Source organism: Dunckerocampus dactyliophorus, chromosome 13, assembly GCF_027744805.1.
Source record: "Dunckerocampus dactyliophorus isolate RoL2022-P2 chromosome 13, RoL_Ddac_1.1, whole genome shotgun sequence".
Lineage (NCBI taxonomy): Eukaryota > Metazoa > Chordata > Actinopteri > Syngnathiformes > Syngnathidae > Dunckerocampus > Dunckerocampus dactyliophorus.
In genome coordinates, this window is record NC_072831.1 from 9251696 (window position 1) to 9278953 (window position 27258).

At 42.3% G+C, this 27258-nt stretch overlaps 1 protein-coding gene across 6 annotated transcripts in view; it reads left to right on the top strand.

Moving 5' to 3' along the window:
- akap6 (A kinase (PRKA) anchor protein 6) overlaps positions 1–27258 on the top strand; it is a 128480-nt gene that overhangs the window by 56393 nt on the left and 44829 nt on the right. For all 6 annotated transcript variants that reach the window (XM_054795647.1, XM_054795646.1, XM_054795650.1 and 3 more), the window contains 2 exons: positions 23318–23448; positions 24767–24887. In XM_054795647.1, coding sequence (XP_054651622.1) covers positions 23318–23448; positions 24767–24887 — 252 coding nt within the window. The remainder of the gene's footprint in view (positions 1–23317; positions 23449–24766; positions 24888–27258) is intronic.

The following is a 27258-nucleotide window of genomic DNA, read 5'->3' on the forward strand; positions in this document are numbered from 1 at the left end:
AACATCATTGTCTATGCTGCAGTTTTTGGAGAGGATACTCCCAAGATACTTGAAGTCTGGGACTACAGGGGAGTTCCACTGGCAGAGTACCTCCATCTTTACAGTGTTGACAGTTAGACCCAGTCTGCCAAAGGCCTTCACAGCAGCTGTTAACGTGGCCTGCAGAGCCTCTGATGTATGTGCAACGAAGCACAGTCATCTGCATACTGTAGCTCCACTATGTTCACAGTTTTGACCTTAGTGGCAGCCTGGAGCCTTCAGATGTTGTAGGTTCCCATCCAACCTGTAATCCACCAACACACCACTGCTTCCCTCAAGCCAGGTGACACTCATGAGGAAGATGTTGTATAGTACAGGTGCAAGCACGCATCCTTGTCCAACACCTGTGCATATTCTGAAGAGCCTGGACTCCTGCCTTCCTGTTGCCATCATGCCCTCGTGAAAACTTTGCAGGATGTTTACAAACTTGTGCGAGCAGCCAACCCTGAGAAGGACCGCCCAGAGCAAGTCTCTGGCAACCGTATCAAAGGCCTGTGATAGTTCCACAAAAGCCGTGCATAGATCTTGATGTTTCTCCCTACACTTCTCTTCTCTAGTTGGCGAGTTGTGAAAATCACGTCCACAGTGTTGCCATTTTACCTGAAGCCACATTGAGACTCGGGCAATAGGTGTTCTGTTATGCTCCGTATGAGTCTTGACAGCATCACTTTGGCAAGAACCTTGCCGGCAACAAACAGAAGGGATATTCCCCTACTATTGCCGCAGACAGACTTCTCACCCTTCCCTTTATACAATATATGGTTACAACATTTGCATCCCACCATTGTTTGGGAACTGCTCCATACTTCCATACATCAGCAATGTAGTGGAAAATTGCTCTGGTGCAGAGATAACCTCCCTCTTTAAGGATCTCAGCAGGGACGCCATCAGGGCCAGGTATCTTGTTGTTCTTCAGTGACCTAACTGCAGCCCAGACTTCAGAGGTTGGTGGAAGATCCGGTTCTTCAGTAGTTGGGTAGCCGGGGGGCTCGTGCAGCACTGCCAGATCAGGAGTGGCAGGTTGGTTTAAAAGTGTCTGGAAGTGTTCCCCCGTCTATCCACAACCTGCTTGTGTTCCCTTATGAGGGTTGAGCAGGACAACTCCTTAGTGGTTTTGGGGTGGTGATGGCTTAACACCCCTTCCAGTGTACAAGACAACCACAGGGATAAAAGTAAGGAGGTGTTCCCCTTTTTTATGAGTCATTCGCTATGATGTAATTCTTGTATAGAATCGTTGTATTACTGTATTTTATATGCACTTCATGTGTTCTGTGTACAGCGTGAGTGACTTAGGTGTTCATTTAGCTATAAGTTAGGTAACTTCCGACTTCCACTAAAACACTTAAATTGCCGTTGTAGGAACAGAACTCGCATGTAGATCTCCTGTAAGGAGGACCCCCTGTAAGCATGTAAATGTGGTTACACATGTGGGTCACACATGTATACATCACAAGTAGTCCAATGAGTGTGTTAATGTCGGTGCTAGCTCCTCTAAAGCGTGCATGTAAATGTCTGCTGAATGAAAGGCGGAAGAGGATGAAAGCAGAAGATGAATACGCTGATGGGAAGGAGGGCAAGATGATGGAGGAGTGATAAAAAGGCTGGATGGATGAGTGGATGGAAAGATGGCGTGTTGGAGGTGTGGAGGCTGTTTTGTCTCCACCTGAGAGGCACACTAAATCACTGGCAGATAAGGTAATTCTACAGGCCGTTTGTCATCCAGCAGCAGACGTTTTTATGGGCAGCAGATTGGCTGTGAGGGCTGCTGATTACAATGAGACAAGCTGCAAGGAAGCTGAACATTCCCAAACGAGGCCGTGCACCTTCCTTTGGAACGCTCTGTGGGGGGAGTGTCACGACTTACAACAGGGGTGCCCAAACTTTTTGCACTGAGAGCTGCATACGGGGGGTGCGGGGGACATTTTGGTAGTGTTAATTGTTTAAACAGGCTAAAAGCAAGAAGTTACATATATATTGTACATGTATGTGTAATGTGTGTCAGCTTTGTGTAAAAGTATTGTTATATATAGTGTTATTAGTATTAACATTCCAACATTGTCTTGTTACATTACGACTTCTTGCTTTAAAAAAAAATTTGGCTGTTGTCTTTTTTTTTTTTAGTTTTTTGTGTAATTGTTTTTTAGACTGAGCAGCAGGCCAATAAAAAAACAAGATACAGGTCATAAATGTCCGGTGGGCTACACTTTGAGCACCACTGACTTAGAACCAGACAAATCACAAGAACATCATGAAAAAAAACACTGTCTTCCCTCGCCACTTTGTGGTTGGGATTTCGCGGCTTCACTCATTAATCGTGCTGTTTTGTGGTTGAATACGGCCTATTATTAGTCAAAAAGATTTGTTTTGCCCAAATTAAGCACTTTCAAGCACAAAAATGGCTAAATAAACTAAAATACATATACAGTATAAAGCATTCAGAAGATGCATTCAAAGACGTATAATGTGTAGTATAAGTGTCAGTAATGATCCTGGAATGTTCGGTGAGACACACAATCACCAGACTTGATCGCTGGGACAACAGGCTATTTCATTTTTATATTTTATATTTATAAAAAGCCCTAACAAAAACACGTGCTACTGCTGCGGCTGCAACCTACGGCAAGCTAAAACTCAAGTCTGAACCCCTGATGTCACTTCCTGTTCGCCACTCACTCTGCTCCCCCAGGGAACACATTTATAACATCACACACGAGCACAAGTCTTATCTATGTCTTATGTACTCTTATTATGTCTACTATATCGGGTAATAGGAGTGGAAAGGTGACTATAGGGGTGTTAGTTCATGTCTAGAGAGCTCTAATAATGTTAAAAACTGTATTTACAAGGACATAAACAGGTGTTCCATGCTCTAACTATGAAAATATCCCATTCATAAAATGGGAATCCTCACGGTCGGGTCTACAAACAGTTAACTGCGATAAACAAGGGATTACTGTACACGTGTCTGCAGGACATGACAACAGTAATTAAAGTATTTTTTTATGGTTTTCTTGTAATTGACAACATTCATGACAACCAAAATGTCATCATTACAAAGTATTGTCTTCCAATGTCTTTGAATTTAACGCGCAACAGGAAGTGTGTTGTGTATTACATTATTTAAGATTTAGCCTTTGCGTGCAGCCTTTCATTCTGGTTATTTGGCACACAAAAGAACAAAAATGCAAATGAGTGCAGCCTAATTGGACCTGAGTGTCAGAGAAGGAAATGTAAAGGTAAAGATCTTCCAGTAGAAAACACCACTGGACACATTTATGCCTTTTTGCAATGGTAAATGTTTTTTTCTCTCGCCTCATTAGGTTTTAGTTACTGTTTTTGCTTCCTTTATGTCGCAATTTTGACGTCTTTTAGGTTGTAATGTTTCTGAAACACAGCTAGCATTGTTGCTAACACCAAACAACTTCATAAATAGCCTTGCACTCTGGTGTTAAGTTGCTCCTGGTGCTGTTACTTCCACTTCATCCCTCCCCCGTTTTTTTAATCAATATCTGATTGGCTACTGGATGTGTGATATCGCCGCCTGATGCCAATGTCACGACCTTGAGCGGCGTCCACTTGGAGGAGGACACAAAATGTCCGCCAGTGTAGAGCGTGGTTACAGTATGTGGAGCGACTCAGAGGGTGTTTATTTAGTATTTATTCTGCACTTCATCATCACCCCCCCCCCAACCTCACCAATCCACTGGCAGCTGAACGCACCATTGACCACGCCGCATCGCTAACCTCGCTCTGTGTGTGTGTGTGTGTGTGTGTGTGTGTGTGTGTATACGAGGGGTTGATGTCTATCCTCCATCTGAAACCTTGTTAAATATTCATTGACAATTATTCCGCTTTGACCAGTGTTTGATGATGATGATGATGATGATGATGCAGAGGAGGAGGAGGAAGAAGAGGATGAAGAAGAAGAAGAAGGAACAAGAAGAAAGAGGAAAAGGAAGAAGATTGTTTTGGCAATATGATGATGAATCACGCGTATGGAAAATCAATAAAACCAAGTGCACGTGCTAAGCTCCGCCCCAACGCCACACGCAAGCTAGAGTGTTAGCACATCAACGACTTTATTGAATAGCAAAAAAAGTAACAAGAAAAAATACAAGCGATAACTACAAAATGATAATAAAATAGTAGTACCATTTTATTAGTACTGGTACTATTTTCTTATGGGTGTATTGGTACGCCATAATCACGGTTCTGTACGTACCTCAGCTTTGACATTTTGTTCGTTTTGGGTACAGGGAACAAAATGCAAAGCATAACACTGTTTAGCGTTGGTGTAAACAGCTTTCATGACTTTCAAAATAAAACAAAATGCTGACTGTTTGCATGTAATTGTCCAAGAAATAAAATCTGCCCATACGAGGTGTGTCAGAAAAGTTCCAGGACTGATGTCATAAAAGGTATATTTCAACCCCAGACTACAAGCAACAAGTTTTTTCCTTGGAAGTACTCCCCCTGGAGTCCAACCCACTTTCCCAGCTTTCTCCGCCATGCCTTCATGCACTACTGGAAGGATTTTTCCGCGGGATCCTTCCCAGCTCCATGGTCGCGTCCATCTTGAATTAGTACATGTCTTCAAAGCGGGTCCTCTGATGACCACCATGATTTTGGGAAATAGGAAAAAATTCACATAGATGTTGGGTGTGGAGGGAAGTTGCTCCTGTACGGTTGAGGTTCTGGATCCCAGGAACTGTCAGATGCTCATGCAACGGATGCCAGCTGGTGTGGCTTTGCAAAAGTACGTTGGTAGACCTCACTCACTCCCTGATGCTTTAAAGAGCTGCGTTGGAAAACAAGTTGACAGCTCGAGCTGTTTGCTTGTTGGCTGGCCCTGCTCAACTCTCGCTCAGTGGGGATCTGTGGATGCAGGTTCGAGCCCCAGCCAGGGTGCAGGGCTGAACAGCATTACACTCAGGGCATTGTGAGCGGGCACATTGGCATGGTGAAGCAGCCAAGAGTTGCTTCTCTTGCCTTTTCTCACGCACTGAACAAAGCAAACACCGCAGGATCTCTTTGTGGACGTGCTGGTTGACCATGTGGTACTCAAGAACTCTCAGTGGCTAATGACCCACACATCCAAGAATGACATCAACATCAACAGTGCTGGAACTTTTGTGACACACCTCATAATACACTAGGTCCCCAACTTACGAACACAATTGGTTCCAGACGACCGTTCTTATGTCGAATTGTTCTTAAGTAGGGGAAAAGGTAATATTACCAATGATATAGGTACTACATGTACGTGTATACATATACAGTATATGTGTATGTATGTAAATATGAGTTTGGATGCAGTAGTAATATTAAACGACGATAATTAATGAAAAAAACAATAATAAAAATGATATAATACGTAATGATAAATGTTATTTACCTTTGCAGAGGAGTGGTCGAGCATACGTCGTTGTGGAGGAGTTGGAGGAGGAGTTATTGAAAAAAAGCACAAATGGTCGTCGTTGTTAGACTCTTCTAAAAGAGGTAGTGTTCTGTGGGTGGTGTAGAATTAAGCAGGCCTATTAACTCTTCATAAACTTTAATCACACGCTCTGTCCGGGTTGTATAATTTACCTTTCCATTTAGCTTTACCTCCCCAGCGTCACATTAGCAGTGTCACGGTGCCCTGTACGGGTCAAGCATGTACAGTAGCAGTATAAATACTGATTGAGCGACTACAAGGCAAAATAAAATAAAATATAGACCAGTCGGCTTGTGTTCGTATCCGCGAGTGTTCGCTAGTCGGGTGTTCGTAAGTTGGGGACCTAGTGTATAACCATTTTCATCTTCTACAAATGCCACTTTTTTCTAATAATATTTTGACTATTCTCCTAATACAGTCATCACTGGCTACTTTATGCTTCCAATTTTGCAGCTTCACACTTTTCAAAAATTTATTAATAAATCATGCTGTTTTGTGTTTGACTATGGTGTATTATTATAAAATTATTTATTATTTAAAATTATTTTATTATTATAAAATATGCATTATTGAGCAAATTTTACGTATTTTTGTATTTTCAAGCATAAAAATGTCAAAATTATATAATTATTTATAAATAATTATAAATATAAGGCATTGGGAAGACGTCTTCAAATGCATGTTGTTGAAACGTAGTACAGTGTTCCCCCGTTTATCACGTTTATCATGTAAAAACCCTCAGCATACAATTTAGACACTTTTCTCAGACAGGCAATAGCATTTTCTCACATTTCTCTTTTGTTTACACATTCTCAAAAACGTCCAAACCTTCATTTGAAATTTAATGATCAACCAACAGGTTGGACACAAGAAATGTATTAAGTCACTTGTGTGTATTTCAGGCCTGTGACAGTGCCTTTTTGTCCTGGCGCCGTTCCGCTGTACTGTAGCGTTTTTGTATCCTTGTTAAAACATATTGCTGCAGTCCTCCTCCTTCAAGCCGATGATTCATTTACAAGCTAGCAAGCTATGACACAGGAGACCTGGCAGGGCGGCACGAAGGAGATTGGTTGACAATGGTCTACAGTCAATCAGGACGCAGAAAAACGATGGGCGGTGCAGACAGAGGAGAGAGGGAAAAGAGAGACACTGAACTTCCCACAATACAATTTTTCTTAAAGGGCCAGTGTCAGTAATGTTACATTGATGAGACAATGGACTTGGCAGGAAGTACGCAGGAGATAATGTGACTCCCAGTGCAAAACACTGAATCTATATTATGTTTTATTTATGTCTCAATTGGCTTATTTTCTGTTCTTTATGTCTACTATATTGGGTAATAGTAGGAGTGTAAAGGTGTAAAGGGGCGTATTTGGTGCTGGTAATGGCAACAGGTAGCAAAGGTAGCGGCAGTCGTGCAGTGCGTTGTGTGTGGTAGTCTCTAACCAGTGTTTAAATCGTCATATTTTTTTTTCAACTGATCGGCGTGTAATGGAAGCAACTGTGACTCAGCCAAGATTGAGGGACTTCTATGAACTCCGGAGGCCTTTACAGTATGGCCGGAAGTTCCTCCCGTTTCTCCGCTTCTCCGGTTTGGGCACCGTGGATCTCTCTCCCCGCAGAGATCATCCGGTCGGATACTGCGGTGGGTGACCGGATCTGGACATCCAAGCCGATGGATTAAGAATAATGCAACTAAAGTATTGCAGAATTTACTTTTTTGTTACACAGTATAACCAACAATATTGTTTGGCTTTCGTAACAAACTGTGAGTCAGGTCCCTAATCCAATAAAATATCCATCCAATAAAGGATAAAATTGGAAAAAATGGGAGTGCAAAACACTTTTAGGGTAGGAATAATCATTTGGCATGGTTAGAGATCAATTTGTGGTGTGATTTAAAATATATGACATTTTTTAAACAAACTCCATTCAGAGTAATAGTAATTTATTGACGGTCCCTAGTATAAACAACCAGCGGTTACAGCAGCACTTCCTGTGCGAGCATTGGCGGAGCCAGACATGTTTCATTGGCGTAGTCAAGGTCAGACCATTACTAACATAGGGGTGGCAATAAGTTGATACCTGGAATGTCTAGATGGCCTGTGCGGTGGCCACGGCCACCATTGGCCACCACGTAGCTCCACCGCTGCGTGCAAGCTCCCCGCACACTCCACCTCAGCTTTTAATTGCATCCAACCCCATATTTCGCGGAAAGACCGGCCTCATATCCTGGTTGATGGGCTTTTTATCGGAGAGGTCTCAACGTGTGAGAGTAAACAGTGTTTTATCTAATGTTCTTTTATCTTCCACTGGGTCGCCACAGGGGTGCGTCCTCTCCCCTCTTTTATTTGTGTTGTATACTAATGAGTGCCAAACTCCATACCTGGGGCGGCATGTCCTCAAGTACGCAGATGACTCTGTGATTGTGTCTCTTCCCAGGGATGATGACCCTGATCATGGCTCTGTAGTGTCTGAGTTCATTGACTGGTGTAGCACGTCCTTTGTAAACGTGAACGTGCCCAAAACAAAAGAGATGATTATAGATTTTAGGAAGAATCCTACAGTCTTCTCTCATGTCGTCATTAATGAGCAGGCCATTGAGGTGGTTCAGCAGTATAAATATCTTGGAATGGTGCTGGACCACAGGCTAACATTCCAATCTCAGGTGTAAAAAAGCTCATCAGAGGATTTATTTTTACCGTAAACTTTGCAGTTTCAAAGTGGATAACACTTGTATGGAAATGTTTTATTTTTGTTTTATCGAGTCTGTGCTGGCCTTTTCTTTTATCACCTGGTATGGGCTGCTCACCCTTAAAAACAGGAACAGGTTGCAAGTGTGCAGCAGAGTTGCTGGCACCACACTCAATGACCTGACTGTGTTGTACCAGAGGCGGACTCTGAAGAAGGCTCAGTCAGTCATTGATGATTCCAGTCATCCCCTGCATGATGAGTTCAGGTTGCTTCCATCGGGTCACAGATACGGTGTTCTTTAATGCAGGCCCAATAGGATGAGGAATTCTTTAGTTCCGGCAGCCATTGTTCTGCTGAATAATTCTTTGTAATGTTGGTGCTGTATTTATTGTTTTTAATATTATATTTATTGTTGATTTGTTGTCTGTGTGATACTGCTGGCTGTAGAACAAATTGCCCCTCGGGGATAATAAAGTTGATCTTGACCTGTTTAGAAGGTCGTAAAAAAGGTTTTCTATGCTCTATGAAAATATCAGATTTATAAATAAGGAATCCTACTGTGTGGAAATGTACTTTTCATGGTCAGGTCTGGAAAAATGATAAATGAGGCATAACTACCTCACCGCTTTATTCTGGTAAAATGTAGGATTTTTTGCTTGTAAAATGTAACTTTTTTCTCAAAAAATTAGGACTTTTTCTCATAACACGCCGACTTTCATCTTTCAGCTTTTTTTTCTAGTAAAATGCTGATTTTCTCTTAACATTAGCACTTTATTCTTGTTGTATTTTCTTCTTGTCTAACTTTTTTTTCTCCTGAAATTGCAGCGTTCATCTTGTAAAATTAAAACTTACTTTTCTATAAAAACATTTTTTCCAGTGTTTACATGCACGGATGAAGACGGCTGTGGCGCGAGGGACTTCGCATCGCAGTGGTCTTCATCCACGCATGTAAACACAGTGGAACACATACACAACAATGGACAAGCGGCAGCGCGCAGTGATATGAACGAAGACAAAATAAAGCCGAGCGACCGAGAGGTCTGACTTTTTTGTGGGCAACGGTTTTGTGGTGCAATTCTTTTGAACGCATATTGTTTTGAGAAGAAAAACGCTTAACTTAAGAGACCCCAGCAACTATCTAGACATCGACAGAGGAAATCTAGTTCTCAGGCGGCACAAACGCTGGAAAGTTTGGTTACATTTCACGATAAAGGATGACAATATTTGGAAAGGGTGGAAATACTAGCAATACACAGAAGCATTTTCACACACAACATGCGATAACTTTGAATGAATGTCTAGCTGTTCCAAAATTTGGACATGTTCAAAATTTCCCTCAGCCATTTTTGGATAGCAATTGGCAGTTGGCATATGTTACGCTGGTGTTTTTTGGCCATTTCGAGCAGAATCATACCGCTTTTTAGACTACCATGGCTGTTGGGCAGGCAGACAGTTTGTCCTCCTCCAGCCACGGAATTCACCACATGCAACTTGACAAAATGTATGTTTTCACAGCCATGACATGTTTTTTCATAGAATGAAATGAATTCAGGTCAGCAATCATATCTGTGAAATATACAAGTTTCTGGGCTCATATATTTCAAGTGGGCAGCGCGCTCGTCGTCACGCTCTCTCCTGCAGATTAGAAAGTTGCTTATGGTGATCAGCAAGTTCCTCGCACAGGGCCTGCAAGTGTAATAGTACTCCAAAATAAAAGTACAGCATTACCTGGTTTATTGCGGTAAATTGGTTCCAGACCCAATCGTGATAAGTGAATTTCCGCAAAGTAGCATTCCTTATTCATAAATAGAATTTTTCATCTTAAACCTGTTCACGACCTTCTAAATATGTTTTTTTTAACATTATTAGGGCCGTCTAGACATGAAATAACACCGCTAGAGTCACCTTTACACTCGTATTACCCAATATAGTATACATTTTAAGACATAAATAAGATTTGTACTCCTGTGTGCTACTGTAAATGTGTTCCGGTGGGGTGGATGGAGGTGACGTGTGGGGTTGAGAGTTGAGATTTAAGAGAGTTAAGTATTATTGTGACTGTTGTGAGATAATTCAAACCTGCAATAAAAGCCTGTTGTTCTGGTGATCGAGTCTGTGTTACTTCATGTCTACGTGGCGCGAATAATAGTCAAAAACATATTTGGAAAGTCATCAACAGGTTTTCTATGCTGCGAACATATTCCATTTATTAATATTGTATCCTGCTTTGCGGAAATTCACTTACCGCGGTCGGGCTTGGAACCAATTAACCACAATAAAAGAGGGACGACTGTATTTGTATTTTAGTTCATTTAGCCATTTTTATGCTTGAAAATACTTAATTTAGGCAAAAAGAGACTAATAGGCTTCAACTACAAAACAGCATGACTTAATAAGTAATCTATTTTTGAAAAACCGTGATAGAGCGTAGCCGCGAAATTCAAAGCGCAAAGTGGCGAGGGAAACCTGTATTCCAAGATAATAGCGATCCAAATATTCAAGATTCAAGATTCAAGAGAGTTTTATTGTCATGTGCATGGTAAAACAGCAGTTATACCATGCAATGAAAATCTTATTCTGTTCATTCTCCCAAGAAAAGAAGAAAAACACAAGAAAGAATAAGAACATAAGAAACATAAACACATATACATAAATACCAAGAATTTAAGCAACAACAACAGAAGAGACATTAATACAAGTAAATAACACAAATAAATAAATATCATTTCAAAACGAGCGATGTGGAGCGTCCAGGAGCTATATGACTGTTGTGATGAGGCGATGGGTGGAGCTTGGTCTTTTATAAGATGCAAACTGGATGTTGATGGACGTATTTCAGACATTTTTCAGCCATTTCGTTCGTTGCTCATACTTAAGCAGACGTGACTCTGGCGTTTGATGTTATGTAAGCTGGGCTGAATGAAGATGTTACTCATACTTAAGCAGCTGTTTCACGCATTTGGATGTAACTCATGATGTTCTATCTACTGTTTATGGCCAAAACACTTGAATTTGCAGATGTATAAGACCATCCGATGTAAATATTTAGACTGCACAGTATTTGTTCGCCGAGCAGATACTGTACGTGACGCCATAAACACTTCCTGCCCCTCGCATCTAATGTGTACCGTGTGGGAAATCAGTACGCCTCTGTGCTGAAACGGAATGTGATTATACCTGTACATGCTTACTTTTTTACATTGAAGTAAAGGGTTTTATAAGGAATATGTGACATTGTTAATGTGAGAGCAACTCTAAGAGGCAGTGATCATCTGTTGTTTATGAGACAAGACAACATTTTTATTGTTGAAACTCAACTGCTTTCTGTTTATCGCAGTTCTTCTTAAATCTTTCCTTCCTTCTACGTTACGGCTTGTAATATTGAACCTTTTGCACCTTGTAAAAATGACATTCCCACATTTTTTAATCCTAAAAATGACCCTTTTTGTGTTGTTTTAGTGACTGCTAATCCTGAAAGCAGCCCAACAGTCTTAGAGTCAAATGTCAGGTGCCAGAATGTTTTAGAGTGATGTGGTGATGTTCTGATGTGGACAACAAAAAGAAGCTTTGTCTTTTTTTTTGACAGCAGAATGTTTTACGAGCGTTGGCATCTGCCACAGCATGGCAGCCTCTCCCTCGGGGGTCTCCTTCCCACCATGCTTATGCTTTCTGCTACCGCACATCAGCGGCAGGGGGATATTGAAATTAGCAGTGGGGGAGAGGGCGCCAACAGACTGCGAGCCTTTTTACGGCCTTGTTAGCCACGATGGAAACCCGCTCGGACCGGGCGGGAATTATCAGCCGCTGTAACGACACCTGAGAGGAGGGCCATCACTCCATAGCAGGAATGTTGGCCTTTATTCCTTGAAATATCTTCTTCAAATCTGTAGAAATTGAGAGTGAATGCTGACCAGCGGAAGATGAACTGAAATAGTGTATGGAAAATGTGGAGTGATAGGGATTTTTGGGATATGGAAAATAGATAGCTTGAATGTTTTCAATGAGCTGAAGGTTTTGGTGTTGGAATGGTTTGAGAAATGTGCAAGTAGTAAGAATTCCTGAAATTAAATAGAATCTGTGTATGGGAATTTTGAGAAAAGTGGACATTTTTGGGATGAGGAAATTTTTAGGGGTGCAACGATTTCTCGAATAATCCGAGTACCTCGATTCCTAAAAATGATAATTTTTTTCTGCCTCGAGGAATCGCTTACGTCACCAATGCGCTTACGTCAGCCACGCAGACGACGAAGAAGGAAACGGAAGGCGGGGGAAGATTGAGGAGGCGAGCGAATGCGACAAGGCAACAAAAGGAAGTTGCAATTTTGTCGCCGAACAAAATGTAAAAAAAACAGACAGAAAAAGTGGCCAAACAGCAAGTTGAACACCGTGACGTGTGTCTGGTGTAACGCGGCACTTACGTCCTGCAACAGCACATCTGATATGTTGCGTCATCTCCTCCTGAATGGAGCCGAAGATCCGTGACGAGGTCAAATTAACGTAGCGCAAATCAGTGAGATTGAGGTTAATGTACCTTACTAACATAACCTTAGCCATGTGGAGGGCTAGCTTTCTTTTAATTACCACTACTGTCGAATGTGTGGCAGTTTACTAGGATGGTAACGTGACTTCATACAGGGTTTATTCCATCTGCAAAACCACAGCACAGTGATGGAAAATAAACACATTGCAGCTCACTGAGCAGTAGCTGCTCATTTCAGGCAGACAATACTGTGGAATGCAACAAGGAAGTGCGTGTCTCGCTCACTTATTTGTGAGCAGTGTGTAGAGTAATATGTACAGGTGTCTTCATTGTACTTTGAACACTGTAAAAACTCAATATCTTAATCTTTTCCATTTCTCGATTGAAATCATTTTCAGTAGAATGCAATCGATTACAAACACATTCGAGAGCTGCAGCCCTAGAAAACTGTTAGTCCGAACGGCCTGAATGAGTTGTTGTCATGTTTTAATGAGTTAGATCGATTGAGAATTGTGGGAAATGAGAAATGTTTTCGTTTTCGATGGGAATGTTGAGGTGGAAAATGCGGAATTACATAAAATGTGGGAATGTTTTGGAATGTGGGGATATATGATAGCCATAGTAAAAAAGCTTTAGTAGCCTGATGCAAAACATCTCCAAAAATGTTCTAAACATGAGTCTTCCCAATGAGACAATTCTCAATACAAAGCGTTCCAGCTCTTTTGCTTGTCCTCGTCTTTGTCATCTCATGTGTGTCCTCCTCCGTGTCTCAGTGGATGGTGGGGGGTGGGCGGTGGTGGGGTTTGATTCATGTTCCATCTTGGATATTGAAAATATGGAATCACGTCCTTGAGGGGACTAAAGGTGAGACAGGATGAGGATGAGGAAGAATAAAAAAACAGTAAAGACAATTTAGTTGTGATCTGCGCTCTTAATCAAAGTAACCTTTCTGATGTCATTGACTTTTATTGACTTTATTTCCATGCATACGTCACAAAATAAATAAACTCAAGTCATTCATGTTGATTTGAGGAAGATGACGATGGCGATTTCATCTTTTTTAATCATCGTAATAGGATCAGCCCTTTTGTCTTTCAAAATAAAAGCTTCACTGACTGATTGCTATTTTCCCCGCCCGCTATCATCACACACACGCACACACACACACACACACACACCACAAGAGTTGTTTTTTAATTAAACAATCTCAAAATGACACTTTGCAATGTTGTAAATTAACACACACCCGCACAGTACAGGTCCAACAGGTGTGAAGTTGCACTGCACATTAGTGTGTGTGCGTGTGCGTGTGCAAGAAGGCTGCGGGTGGCATCTGTCTCACAGATACCGTGAGAAAGGATGGACAGAAAGAAAGAAGAAAGGAAGGAAAAAGTGGAATGTGGAAAGAAAGTAAGGATGGAAGGAAAGAAGAAAGCATAGACGGAAGGAAAGAAGGAAGAAAGAAAGAAAAGAAGGAAGTATGGAGGGAAGTAGGGATGCTCTGATCAGGTTTTTATGCCGCTGATACCGATACCAACCATCCATGAGTGGAATCGGCTGACACCGCTACCGCTACCGATCACCGAAGCGTACATTTTTAAATAAAAAAACATTTATTTTCATATCTTATTTCTCAGAAGGCATTTCTTTCTAGTGTTCTCACATTAACTGAAAACCTGCATGAAAAGCAGGCGTTTGCAGGCGGGCACCACGTTGGTGCCTCCTGAGCTATATTATACGAAACGGGGAACAAAACCTATTTGACTTACTTTTTCCAAAACACTGGTGAAACTTAGAGGATGAGACGCCTTCTTTAAGGAGACTTTGGATGCAAGAGCAGTCGGATGGCACTCAGGACCCCAGGCAGTCGGCAAACCCGGTTTCTTCCACCGCCGCCGACGGCCAGCCATCCAGTCTGACGAATGCAACCACTGTTTGGGCTATCACGGGCGCGTGTCCCGCGTTTTGGCTAATTAGCCGCCGCCTGACCGACGATCACATCGCGGGCCGTGAAAACTCACCACACCTTGCCAAGTGCCCACTGCCCAAATGCCGCACCAAGCTAAAGAGTTGTAAGGCGTGTTTTGCAGTGTGCAAAACTTATATCTCACAATGACAGGAAGTCGCACACGACAGCGGGAGACGGTGGCTATAGGCTGGCTGCTGCAATGGAGGCGGAGCTGATCGGAGAAGTGGATTGCCGTTTCAAAGCAAGTATCGAGATATGCCGATAACGTGCTTTTCCACAGAAATTGTGCGATACTGATCGGTCGATCGGAGCACGCCTAGAGGGAAGTAATGAAGAAGGAACAAAAGGAAGGAAGGATGACGGAAGGAAGAAAACAAAAAAGGAAGAATGAAGTAAGATGGGAAGGAAGGAAGAAAGAAATGGGTGAAGAAAGAAAGGAAGGAAAGTGATAGAATATAGTATGAAAGGAAGAAAGAAAGGAATAAAGGAAGAAATGGAGGGAAGCAATGAAGGAAGAAGGAACGGAAGGAAGGAAGGATGAAGAAAGATGAGATGGGAGGAAGAAAGAAATGAATGAAGAAAGAAAGAAAGAATGATAGAATGTAGTATGAATGGAAGAAAGAAATGAATGAGGGAAGAAAAGAAAGAAGAAAGTATGGAAGGAAGGAAGAATTGACTAAAGGAATGAAAACAAGAAGCAAAGAGAGGAAGGAAGGAAGAAAGAAGGATGGTATAGAGGAGGTTTTAAGGAAAGAAGTATTGTGGGGACAAAGTAGGAAAGAAAAGAAGGAAAAATGCAGGGAAGTAATGAAGGAAGAAGGAACAAAGGAAGGAAGGATGACAGAAGGAAGGAATAAAACAAAAGGAAGAAGGAAGAAAGAATGAATGAAAGAAAGGAAAGAATGATAGAATGTAGTGTGAAAGGAAGAAATGGAGGGAAGCAATGAAGGAACAAAGGAAGAAAACAAAGAAGTAAGATGGGATGGAAGGAAGGAAATGAATGAAGAAAGAAAGAAAGGAAAGAATGATAGGATGTGGTATGAATGGAAGAAAGAAATGAATGAATGAAGAAAATATGGAAGCAAGGAAGAATTGAAAAAGGAAGAAACAGAGGAACGAAGGAAGAAAGAAAGAAAGGAATGAAAGAAGGATGGATGGAAGACAGGGAGAATGAAAGACGTATGGAGGAAGGAAGAAAGACAAGAAGGAAGAAAAGAATCAAGCAGGAAGTAATGAAGGAAGGAAGGAAGGAAGGAAGAAAGACTAAACAAAAAGAAAGAAAAAGAGTGTTATTTGCAGTGGACTCGCTGGCATGCAGTCAGATTAAAAAGTTAATTATGTTTTAAAATGATATTTTAATTAAATAAGGGGGAAGCAGAACTGGATTGGAACCAAAATAATTAATCAAACATTTAAGAAAAACGTGTCGTCTTTCTGCCAGGGCCAGCAGAAAATGCCGCCTGTGGTCTGGTTAGCACTCCTGCTAATTACTTGTGTACTGTGGATGCTCCGTGTGTGTTGGCGTCCATGTTGGTCATTAGCAACTTACTAACATGTCACACTGTGTAGACGTCGTCGTATGCGGCGTGATGGTTTTGCAGTTTTAACGCTAAGTTGGCATCAGCGCCCTCTACTGGCAGACGTGGTAACGACAGGTCGCTCAGGCCTCGTTTCAAAGGGAAACTACGCCATGTTGTTATTCGCTAACGTGCGATCACGTTTCACCCGAAAAAGAGAGAGCCAATAAAAACAACAAAGCTGTTTAACATTTGAATGTTCCCCATTTCCAAGAAAGGAAATAGAATTCATTCTTACGTTCTTTGATTAAAATTAATCCACTCTTTTATTGTGGGATTACATTTTCTCTCTTGTCATTACTGCTTTCCTGACTTTCAACTTTTCAAGCTCTGAAAACTTCTAAATGTCAAGTCTATCTTTGTTTACGACATTCTTAAAGTCACTCAGTGATTTTCAACATCCATACTGTTATTACGTATTAAGTGAATGGAATAAATGATAAATTGGGGTGTAACGGTACGCCATCATCACCGTTCGGTATGTACCTGTGTTTTAAGGTAGAGTAAGGGACCAAAATGCAAAACGACCAAACTGCTTAGCTTTTCTGTCATGATTTTTCAAATGAGACGAAGTGCAAGCTGGTAACAGGTAAATCTCCAATAATTAAAATCGTGTTAAAACGACGACCTATTTCATCTTTTACAACGTTTTTCGTCTTTGCAATAATGTATTGTAAGGATTTTTTTCCCACAATATTTCGGCCTTTTTTTTAATTTACAAAAAAATATAACTTTTTCTCTTAGTAGTACAACTTTTTTTTATCTTGTAAAATTGGGGTATTTTCTCCTAAAAAGTCATAGCTTTTCTCATAGTTTATATTTCTCATAGTTCATATTTCTCAACTTTTTTCATGTAAAAATGTGACTGTCATCTACTGTACTACTACTACTAATGTATTTCTCGTCAGTTTATAACATGTTCTCAAATTAAATTTTCCTTTTTCCTGTGAGCTTTTAATGTTTTAAAACTTTTTTTACTCATATTCTGACTTTGTTCTTGTAATGTTGTAATCATTTCTTGTCAAATGATTGCCGTAATTTCCCGTGTATAAGAAGCACCGGTGTTCAAGCCGCACCCACTAAATTTAGAGAGGAAAAGAGATTTGTACATATATAAGCCGCACCGGACTATAAACTGCATATGTCCACGTCATAAAATGACATCTTATGGCACGCACGAGTCCTTGAGGACCGGGCAGCTCTTTATTTGACAGGAGCCAATCATAAGCTATGAAAAAACTCACGATGAGCTTGTCACCCCTTTGGAAATCGCAGGAGGTCCATCACTCAATATAACAGTCTGACTTACAGTGTCATCGTACATAGAGTGCTGAAATCACACACAGCAACTTAACACTCAAAAGGTAGCTAGGACTTGTACAAGACAAGTACTAAGTACCAATACCAATTTTGTTCAAATAAAACAAAATAAACAAACCAGCTATTGTAAATTTTTCCCCAAATTTGCATGGCTCCCAGCAGAGCAGTTCATTTGCCAACGGTTGCCACCAACAGCCCAGCCCCTCTGGAAGATCCCTCTGGAGTGTGATCATTTTAGCGTTCTCTGTAAGATGACACCGTTAGTCAGACTGTTATATTGAGTGATGGACCTCCTGCGATTTCCGCAACCTTTGCCAAATTCCAATGATCAAAGTTCAGTCTTGAGAATAGATGACTGTGCTGATTGGTCCGCTCTTAACGAGTCCACATGGGCATGTCCCATGATGCGTTGCACTTCCGCGCCTCCGTCAGTCGACTCATCTCGAGCTCGCGCTCGTTTACTTCTGATTTTTTGATGTCGCTTCATTATTTCCTCATTAGTTTGCATGTTAATTACAATAGTGGCTAATGTTAATTAGCTCTATTAATGGCTGCTGCTGTAACACCTGCCCCCAGTGCGCTGCTGACACCTGCCTCGCTCTTCAACATCTTCATCATGTGTGTGTGGGGGTGAGGGGGGGGACATTTTGGGTGGCACACGAGTGTTCAGCAGGTGACATTTAGTTGGTGGAGAATAAAACATCAATAAGTGTCACAATGTCAAAAAGACACCATTAAATTAAAATACAGCCACATTGATTATGACTAATGCTGCCTTCAAGAACACTGGTGGGAAAATAAGCCGCGTTTAGGGTACTAGGAACACAGGTTGTTTTCCTCGCAGGAGATGTGAAAGGACGTCTCCAAAACTTTGTGTAATGTAAAAAAAAAAAAAGCATCAGCGCTTGTCATAATGAAATTACACACGACTTGGGGCGTCACTCACTTCTCGAGATGAGACGATACACGACATTGGGACTACGAGAACGAGACGATATGAGATTTTCGCTTCACAAGCACAATGAAAAAATATAAAAAGACTGTATGACTGACAAAAGGGCCCCTTGTTCTGTGGAACAAACGCACCAAGTGTTGAAACCAATGCACATAGTGAACTCTTTCTGCCTGTTTGGAGGCGAGAGACGAGGAAAACAGACACGCATGCACATGGCGAAGTAATGAATGAATTGATTTCTTATCGTCCCAGGCCTCGTGCCACGAGACAGTTCTTTTTTGAACGACAAATCTTGTCACATTTTAATCTCGCGAGCTCTTGTGACACCCCCACAAATGACCTTCAAGACCAATATCAATATCAATCAATATGCTGGAGCCTATCCCAGCTGACTTCGGGCAACAGGCGGGGTACACCCTGGACTGGTCGCCAGCCAATGACAGGGCACATATCGCCAAACAATCATTCACACTCACATTCATATCTATGGACAATTTAGAGTCACCAATTAACCTAACATGCATGTTTTTGGAATGTGGGAGGAAACCGGAGTACCCGGAGAAAACCCACGCACACACGGGGAGAACACGCAAACTCCACACAGAAATGCCCAACGGAGAATCGAACCCAGGTCTTCCCGATCTCCTTACTGTTACTGTGTTGGCCAACATGCTAACCACTAGATCACCGTGCGGCCTTATTTATTTTTTTGTCTGAAAATAAGTCATTTTTCCATAGTAAATGTGATTCATTCAAGTGGGTAATAATTTCTAAATATGTAATAATACAGGTAAAATGTAGAGCATTCATGTGCTACTGTTAAACCCCCCCAGCATTTTTACATATTTATTTCTTATGCTGCACTGATCTTTTTTTTTTTTTTTTTCAAGCGTTCACATTTTGCGGCTTGGAGAAACACCTTCTTTAGCCTGCTGGCTTCTAGCGCTAGTCGGTTCAGAGAACTTCCGTGGAGGCATGTTAAAAAATCGGATCAAAATCACCACTTCATTTCACTCCTAGTTTGTAAAAATGTTTCATTAGGTGAGTACTTTCATTTTGTAATTGTTTTTTTTTCAAACTTTTTTGGGTGGTATGAGCACTTTAAAGATGGATTGTGTTGCAATCTAATCAAATAATGACTACAGTCACTTTTATTGCAAATGCTGATGTGAAATCTGAGTCATCAAGGTCAAGCTAGCAGGAGGTTTTGGAAGGGGAGGAGTGAGCCGTATATCAAAACTTGACATTTTTATCGGCGTCTCATTTTTTTCCGCCATTTGCTGTTGGTCCCGGAAGGTAATCCCAACCAAAAGTGGGGATCTACATCTATTTGGAAAGAAATGACAATCTTTTCCTTCGAACACGGTGAAAAGTGAAGAGTTTGTGTCACACACGGACGTGTGCACATGTGTGTGTACTTCTGTCAGTTATTTATCGTGGCCTCCACGATGATACAGGAGCATTCATTCAGCAGCTTCACACAAATTAAACTGTATTACAGTATTGATGTGCATGTGTACGTGCACCTGTATGTGCGTGCGCCGCCGCCCGCCCTCATATCCATTATTGATCCTGTATCATTACACACTGCTCTGCTCTATCAAGACAAAAACACCCTGTTATTGGAATATCTCTCCTGCAGTATTGACTTGCGTGCACACACACACACAAACACACACACACAAACACACACTTATGTCGCAAGAAATTACCGTCAACGTTAGACTGAAAAGTCAAAGCTTGGCTGATTTAAGCCTTTTTTTCTCTGTAGTGTGTAGTTGTTTTGCAGCCCTCCTATTGTGTTGCTGTTGTTAAAGGTCAATATTCAGGCATTACACTTGAAATGAAATAGTCACACATCACCTGTTTCATATGCTGGAAGATATTCTAAAGCTGTCCAAACTGTCCAATCAGGTGATGTCAAGGCTTCCCTTTCCTTTATAAAGGCCTTTAGTCTCAATTGGTGCACTTGCGTACTTATAGTCTATTGAGTGTTCAGAGGAATTCAAGCAGTTCAGAGGAGGAAAAGTGGCTGGTGTTGATCGAGTACGCTTGCTAGTACCGGATCTTGCTAGTAGCGAAGATAAACTTAGAAAAATGTCTGTGGAAAGTACGGCAATGTACACTTACGCCTCTCTGTTGCCCTCTCCAGGGCAGTGGAAGTACCGCATGAAGTTTGGCGGGCTAAATAAATAGCTTTGGTGGGCCGCATGTGGCCTGTGGGCTGCCAGTTGAATAGCCCCGGTGTACACAGTATACTTGCTCTAGTGTACTGATGCAAGTATTCCATTTGAGACACAACCTTCACTTTGTTTGTTCAATGTGAACACAAAGTGGTCCACACTGTTTGATTGACCTACATGCAGCCCTCAGCTGACTGTGCATGTGCGTGTGCGTGTGTGGTTGCAGGACGTTGCCCAGCTCTGTGATTGGCTGCTGGTGTAATCCACAAGACAACTTCTTGTGGTAGAATTGGGTTGAGTTGAGTTTGGGACTTGGCGACTTAAAAAGAACAATCTAAAACAGTAATGAACAAGTCAGCAGCCGGCACCGTGCGCTCTAATGAATGAAAGTGGAGGCACATTTAAACAAAGTGAGAGCGCTCTCACACACACACACACGCACACACGCAGATGATTGCGTGTTGCCGGTTTGTTTATTAGCTCCCTGATTGAGGCGCTCTGCCTTCACCAGATTGGATGACCTTTCCAGATCCTTCCGCTGAGTCCGCTAAGTAGATGAGACGGCGGACGACGCACAACACTTTTATTCAGATTGTTGCAGGATGAGGTGAAGCGCGTGTGTGTGTGTGTTTGTACATTGGCTCAATTGAAGCCTCATCTCCATAGAGTTTGTATGCAATTACACGTGAGCGCCGCAGTGTGCCTCGCTATGATTGTGCGACTGGCGATGATGTGCGTGAAGGAGACTGCCGCTCACTGTGTGCCTGTGTTTGTGTTTATGTGTCTATATGTGTGTGTTTGACACTCTTCATGGTTACGTGCTTGTATGAGAGGTAATTTGTTCCGCTGAATGCGATTCATGCTAAAGGTGTGTGTGATTTATGTTAGCAGGAGTGTATTTGTTTGTGTGTGTGTGTGTGTGTGTGTGTGTGTGTGTGTGTGAGGTGTGACCGTACACACCAAAACGTGAAAGCAGAATGAGGCTGGAGTGTCTTTCTGGTGGCGTGTTCACCATTGTTGGGCTTTAAAGGGCACGTCCATCACAACAGGGCGCCAAGATCCATCATTTACAATAAACAGCTAATCACACACACACACACACAACCATGCATGTTGTCACACTCCTTTCCTGTCATACATTAGTGTTGTTATACACTCACTGCTGCTGTGTCTCAAATGGAATACTTCCGTCAGTACACTTCAATAAGTCTGCTGTGTGTACTAGTGATGGGAAACTGGATTCCTTTTACTGAATCAAGTTCTTAGGAGTCGCTCACTGAAGTGAACAGGGTACTTGATTAACTAGAGTCATTGTCTCAAACCGCGTCCAAAGAGCACCCGTAAGTCAGTGATACTCAGGTCTTCGTGAGAGTAAGCGAAACTTTTCATCAACCTGAGACTCATCATTGAGGCTCGATGTCTTCGTCAACCCGTGAGTAAGTGGACCTTGAGTCTTTGTCAACTCAAGTCTTTGTCAGCCTGTGGGTCAGTGAAACTCATGTTTTCGTTAACCCTTGCGTCACTAGGACGTGTCAGTGAGACTCTAGTCTTTGTCAACCCGTGAGTCAGTGAGATTTGAGTCTTCATGAAACTGCGAGTGAGCGAAACTCATGTTTTCATCAACCTGAGACTCATCATTGAGGCTCGATGTCTTCGTCAACCCGTGAGTAAGTGGACCTTGAGTCTTTGTCAACCCTTGAGTCAATGTGACTCAAGTCATTATCAACCCGTAGGTCAGTGAAACTCATGTTTTCGTTAATCCTTGCGTCTCTAAGACGCTTCAGTGAGACTCCAGTCTTTTAAACCGTGAGTCAGTGAGACTCAAGTCTTCATCAACCAGTGAGACTCAAGTCTTCGTCAACCAGTGAGTCAGTGAAACTTGAATCTTTGTCAACCCCCTAATCAGTGCAACTAAATTCTTCGTGTCAGTGTGGAGCGGGCTTGTCTCTTTCCTGAGAAAGTTGACATGAGTGTTCTTGAAAAAAAAAGTGGACAAGGAGCAGTACTGTACAGTCATCCCTCGGTTATCGCGGCTAACTGGTTCCAGACCCGACTGCCACATTGCTTAACTCTAATGCGCAGGCTATGCGATCACTGCAGGCACTCAAGAGATGGCCATGGCTTTCACCATTAGCAAGCCAGCGAGCTAACTAGTTAGCCTCCAATTTATTTACTGTATTCTAAACTTAAGAGAGGTTTTAAAACGGAGTGGGAAAGAAAGACAAAGGAGCCAATAACTTAACACTTCCACACGGAATGGGAGGAGACCTTTTCACTCTATCATGTTGGACATGTCATGGCTCACTACATGCGGTATGACGGTCATCTAATGTCATGTCACATTAATGACGCCTACCGTTGTGTTTCAATCTTCATCCTTACCAATATTGTACTGCATTTTGCCGTACTTCTCACTGTGAACGCACGTATGCACTCAAAAGACTAAGTGTAAGTAGAGAAGTGAGTCAGTTGAGACACAGCCTGGTGACCCAGCAGGTCCAGCAAATAGTGTTGTGGTAAAAAAGCGTCTCTATGTGACAGATGACACAATACTGCCTCCTCTGGAATGGAGTGGATCGCAGCTGAGTGCTTTTTCATGTTTAGGATGGTTTGATGTGACTGTCGCCGTGGTAACTCATGCAAACATGGCCATCTTTCCCCAGGCCGAGCTGGTGTCCAGTCACCATGACGTACAGAAGGTGGCGCTGGAGCAGATGGCGGCCAAACTGAGCAGCCTGCATTACACCATGCCCTCCAGCAGGAGGCACTATGGCCAACTCGTCCACAGCAGCAGGTACGGTGAATGACAAGACCAGTGTGTGAATGAGTGATGCAGTGTCAGCAGGGGGCGCTGTGCTGCTGCTCTGTCATTGTTCTCATCTCCAGAGGAAGAAGCCATTAAAGATGGCGAGCGGTGGCCAATCGCCTCATAAATCCAACGATGTCGCCGACTGAAAGGTGGCGATATGACGATATGACTCATTCAACCTTTTCACTTCCTACACCCCACCTTCCCCCTCCATCCCTTCAACCCTGGGGTCCCATTTGACATCTCCTCCTCTTCCTTCCCGTTTGTGCACAAACTTTTACCAAAGCGTCTCTGCCATACCAGTCTGCTCTACTTCCTCCTGGGCTTCCTCCTTCATGGAGGAGCGTTGTAAAAGTGATGAAGATCGAACTCCGCCCTCCGCTTCCTTTATCTCCTTCTTCTTCTTCTTCGGTGTCTCCACCATCATCACTCTTCTTCAGTGACTTCCTGCCCTCATTTAATTGTGACCTTCATTTCAATCCGTTGTTAAGTTTTGGAAAAACTTGAAAAAGAATCAGACCTTGGAAAAGACGCAAGAACCCTTGACAGAATATGAGAACACGAGAGGGCGTGGCCTAGTCGTTGCTGGCCTGCTGTGCAATTGGTGTACCATGTGGTCACGTTATCCCAGTGGTCCTTCTGACAATGAGGTTTAGGTGGAGGGGAGAGGTATGACCATGATCCAGTCAGGTGACTGTGTGTGTGTGTGTGCGTGTGTGTTTGTTATGAATCTCAACTGAGTTGTGTTGCAACATGTTGACCTGTGATAAAAGAACACTTTTATTTTCTTTGTATTTTGCTTGTTTTTGTCAATTCATTCATAGTTTATTCCTCACTTTGACACCCTGTCAGACGCCCGGTGTTTTTCTGTGTGTGTGTGTGTGTGTGTGTGTGTGTGTGTGTGTGTCACCGTGGGCCCGACAGAGCTGTCAAACTGTCGGCGATGGCGACCGGAGAATTCCAAACAATTTCGCCGCTAATGTTGAGAAACATGTCGGCGAGCCCCGCCGAGACCTGGAAGACCAGCGAATGTATAAATAATACACCCTCCCCTCACCCCCACCGCTCTCACACACACACGCACACACATATGCATAAACACACAGACAGCTTAACAAAGCGGCTGACAGTAATGTGTGCGTTTGAGCAATCAGCCGATGTTCCAAAAGCATCAATATTTGATGGGCTGTGTCGAGGGAAGGTGGTGGGAGGGGTGAATTGGGGGGGGCCAAGGTGGCGGAGGGGGGCCCGAGGGTTGACAACAAAATGAATTCCAACAAAACTCATCTTTTCTCGTCTTCAGCGTGCAAGACTTTGAGGCGGAGTACCAGGAGCTCTGGGATTGGCTGATGGACATGGACGCCATGGTAACGGACAGTCACCAGCTGATGATGTCAGAGGAGCAGAGAGAGCACCTCTTCAAGGTAGGAGGCTTCACTCACCATCCTCCTAATGTCCACCTCACCAACATGGCAGAAGCTTTCAGACCACACCTGTGTGCCAAATGGAGTACTCCCGTTAGTACACTTCCATAAGTATACTGTATACACTGTGTACTTTGTTCCTGAGTGTGTGGATTTTGACAGCGTAGTGCTGTCCCAAATCCATTACTGCTGTTTTACACTTGCCATGATAAGTCACAATATGGATGGTAGAAGCTCGCTTTTTGTCATTAATCCATTCCAAAAGGACACGAAAAACAAAATATATGAAAACCAAGCAATAATGTCAATCAGATTCATCTGTCCCAGACACCCAAAAAATATGAACAAAAAACACATTTTATAATCCATAATGATAGTTTTACATGCAGAAAACTAATGAAATGAACATTTAACATCATTTTTACCATTACTGAAGGTTAACATGGTGATGAGTGGAAGGAGGAGATGAGGGGACGATAGAGCCACGTGGATGCTGTTTCACTCTTGTCCGTGTCCGTTGCAAACTTCATTTTAAAGCGTGGACGGTTAGAGCTGTATACTTGCTCACTTGAACTTCATTGCAAACTTAGCAATCATCATTACACACACTGGCCTGGCTCACTTTCTGTTATGTGTGTCCCTTAAACCGTTTCCCCTGTAACCTGTGTTAATTAGGAACCTTTACATTACAATCCAATTGTAACAGACGCACCCTTTGTACTTTGCTACAACTTCTTTCCTGAATTCAATAGTGTTTCTTACCTTCTTTGTCAAAGTTCTGGCACTTTTCTTTGGCCCCGTGATGGCTTATGTTGCAGCCATACTCAATAAAAAAAGCACCAATGGTCTGAAAGGGTACAGTATTCGGCTCAAACTCAGAAATACGCAGTGCGCGTGAACACCTCATCAGCACAGGGTGCACAGTTCTTATTAGGAAGAAGGAAGGAGACAGAAACATTTCATTTTGTGTGTGTTTTACAAACAAATAAACCACACACCCACACATAATAAAGATGATTGAAGGATTCCATGGCTGGAATCTGTCTATAGTGGCGCAATTCCTGAAGAACCACTATCTATTTTTCACAGAGAGAGTCACCAGTGTGCGGATGTTTTGCTTAGGGAGTCGATTTGGTGGTATGATACGCAGGCAAACTGACTAGTTTGTTAGGCGCAATGTTTGGCCATACGATAACCGAGACAACATACGAAAACCTAGACATATTTTTGGCAATCATTATTGTCGAAAACTGAATCCTATGAAAAGCAGAGCGTACGATAACTGAGGTACCACTGTACCCGCTTCTTCTTGTCTCCTTTTTAATGGTGATTTGCAACCACTTCTTCAACTTCTTCTCAGTGTAAACGCACTTATGCACTCCAAAGACTAAATACAGTCAAACTTGTCTATAGCGGCCACTAGAGGGAGTCTGCAGGTGGCCTCTATAGACAGGTTGGCATCCAGTTTGAATGTTGACCAGTAGAGGAAAAAAAAAGAAAAAAAAGGGAAAAAAATAATAATAATAATGTTGACCAGTAGATGGCACTGCGGACTGCTGATAAAAGTTGTACAACACTACTAGGCTTGTTATTATCATGGTTCATGGTTTTCATCCTGGACATGCATGAGTCAAACAGTAGCACATCACATAGTACAATTCACAATTTTGCATGTCCAAAAAGAAGTAGGAAGAAGCAAAGCTTATTTAATCCTACCCCTCATCAGTTTCACATCAGTTGCAATACATTTATTCACCTCTTGTTCTTCCAAGTGTACTTTGTAAGGCTACATGACAATGTAGTGCAATCATAGCCAAGGTTTTTACTTACTAAAAGGAAGCTAGAGGCTTAATAATAACTGATAACTGATAAAATACTTCAGTTAAGTACAACCAAACTCAGTTTTGCTCCCGCTGCCGCATGCATGCTAGCATATGTTTTTTTTTTTATTGTAGCGTCGCTGGGAGCACGTCCTGTTCCCAGCCTACTTTGCGGTAATGTTTTGGTGCAAATGCTCTTAAAGTTACATGTTTGACCAGGAAATAGCAAGCTCAAAAGAAGACGGCTTTTTTGTGTGGAACAACTGACAGTTTGTGTGGATCTTGTGAATGATTGTGACTGAGTTAGGACTCAGTAATTAAAGTCTACACACGACGCCTTCATTGATTGAAAAACAAAACTTTTTCGTGCATGAAGCTTCTACTTGAGTTGGTAATTTGGCTGCTACTGTATATGCAGTCAGATATTGACCAAGGGAGACAAAATGGGTGGCTGCTGGCTGCGTTGGACAGGTGACTGCTATAACATGTAAATTTGCTGGGGGGGATTTTTCAGTGGCTGCTATAGGCAGGTGGCCCTTCTATAAAGGTGG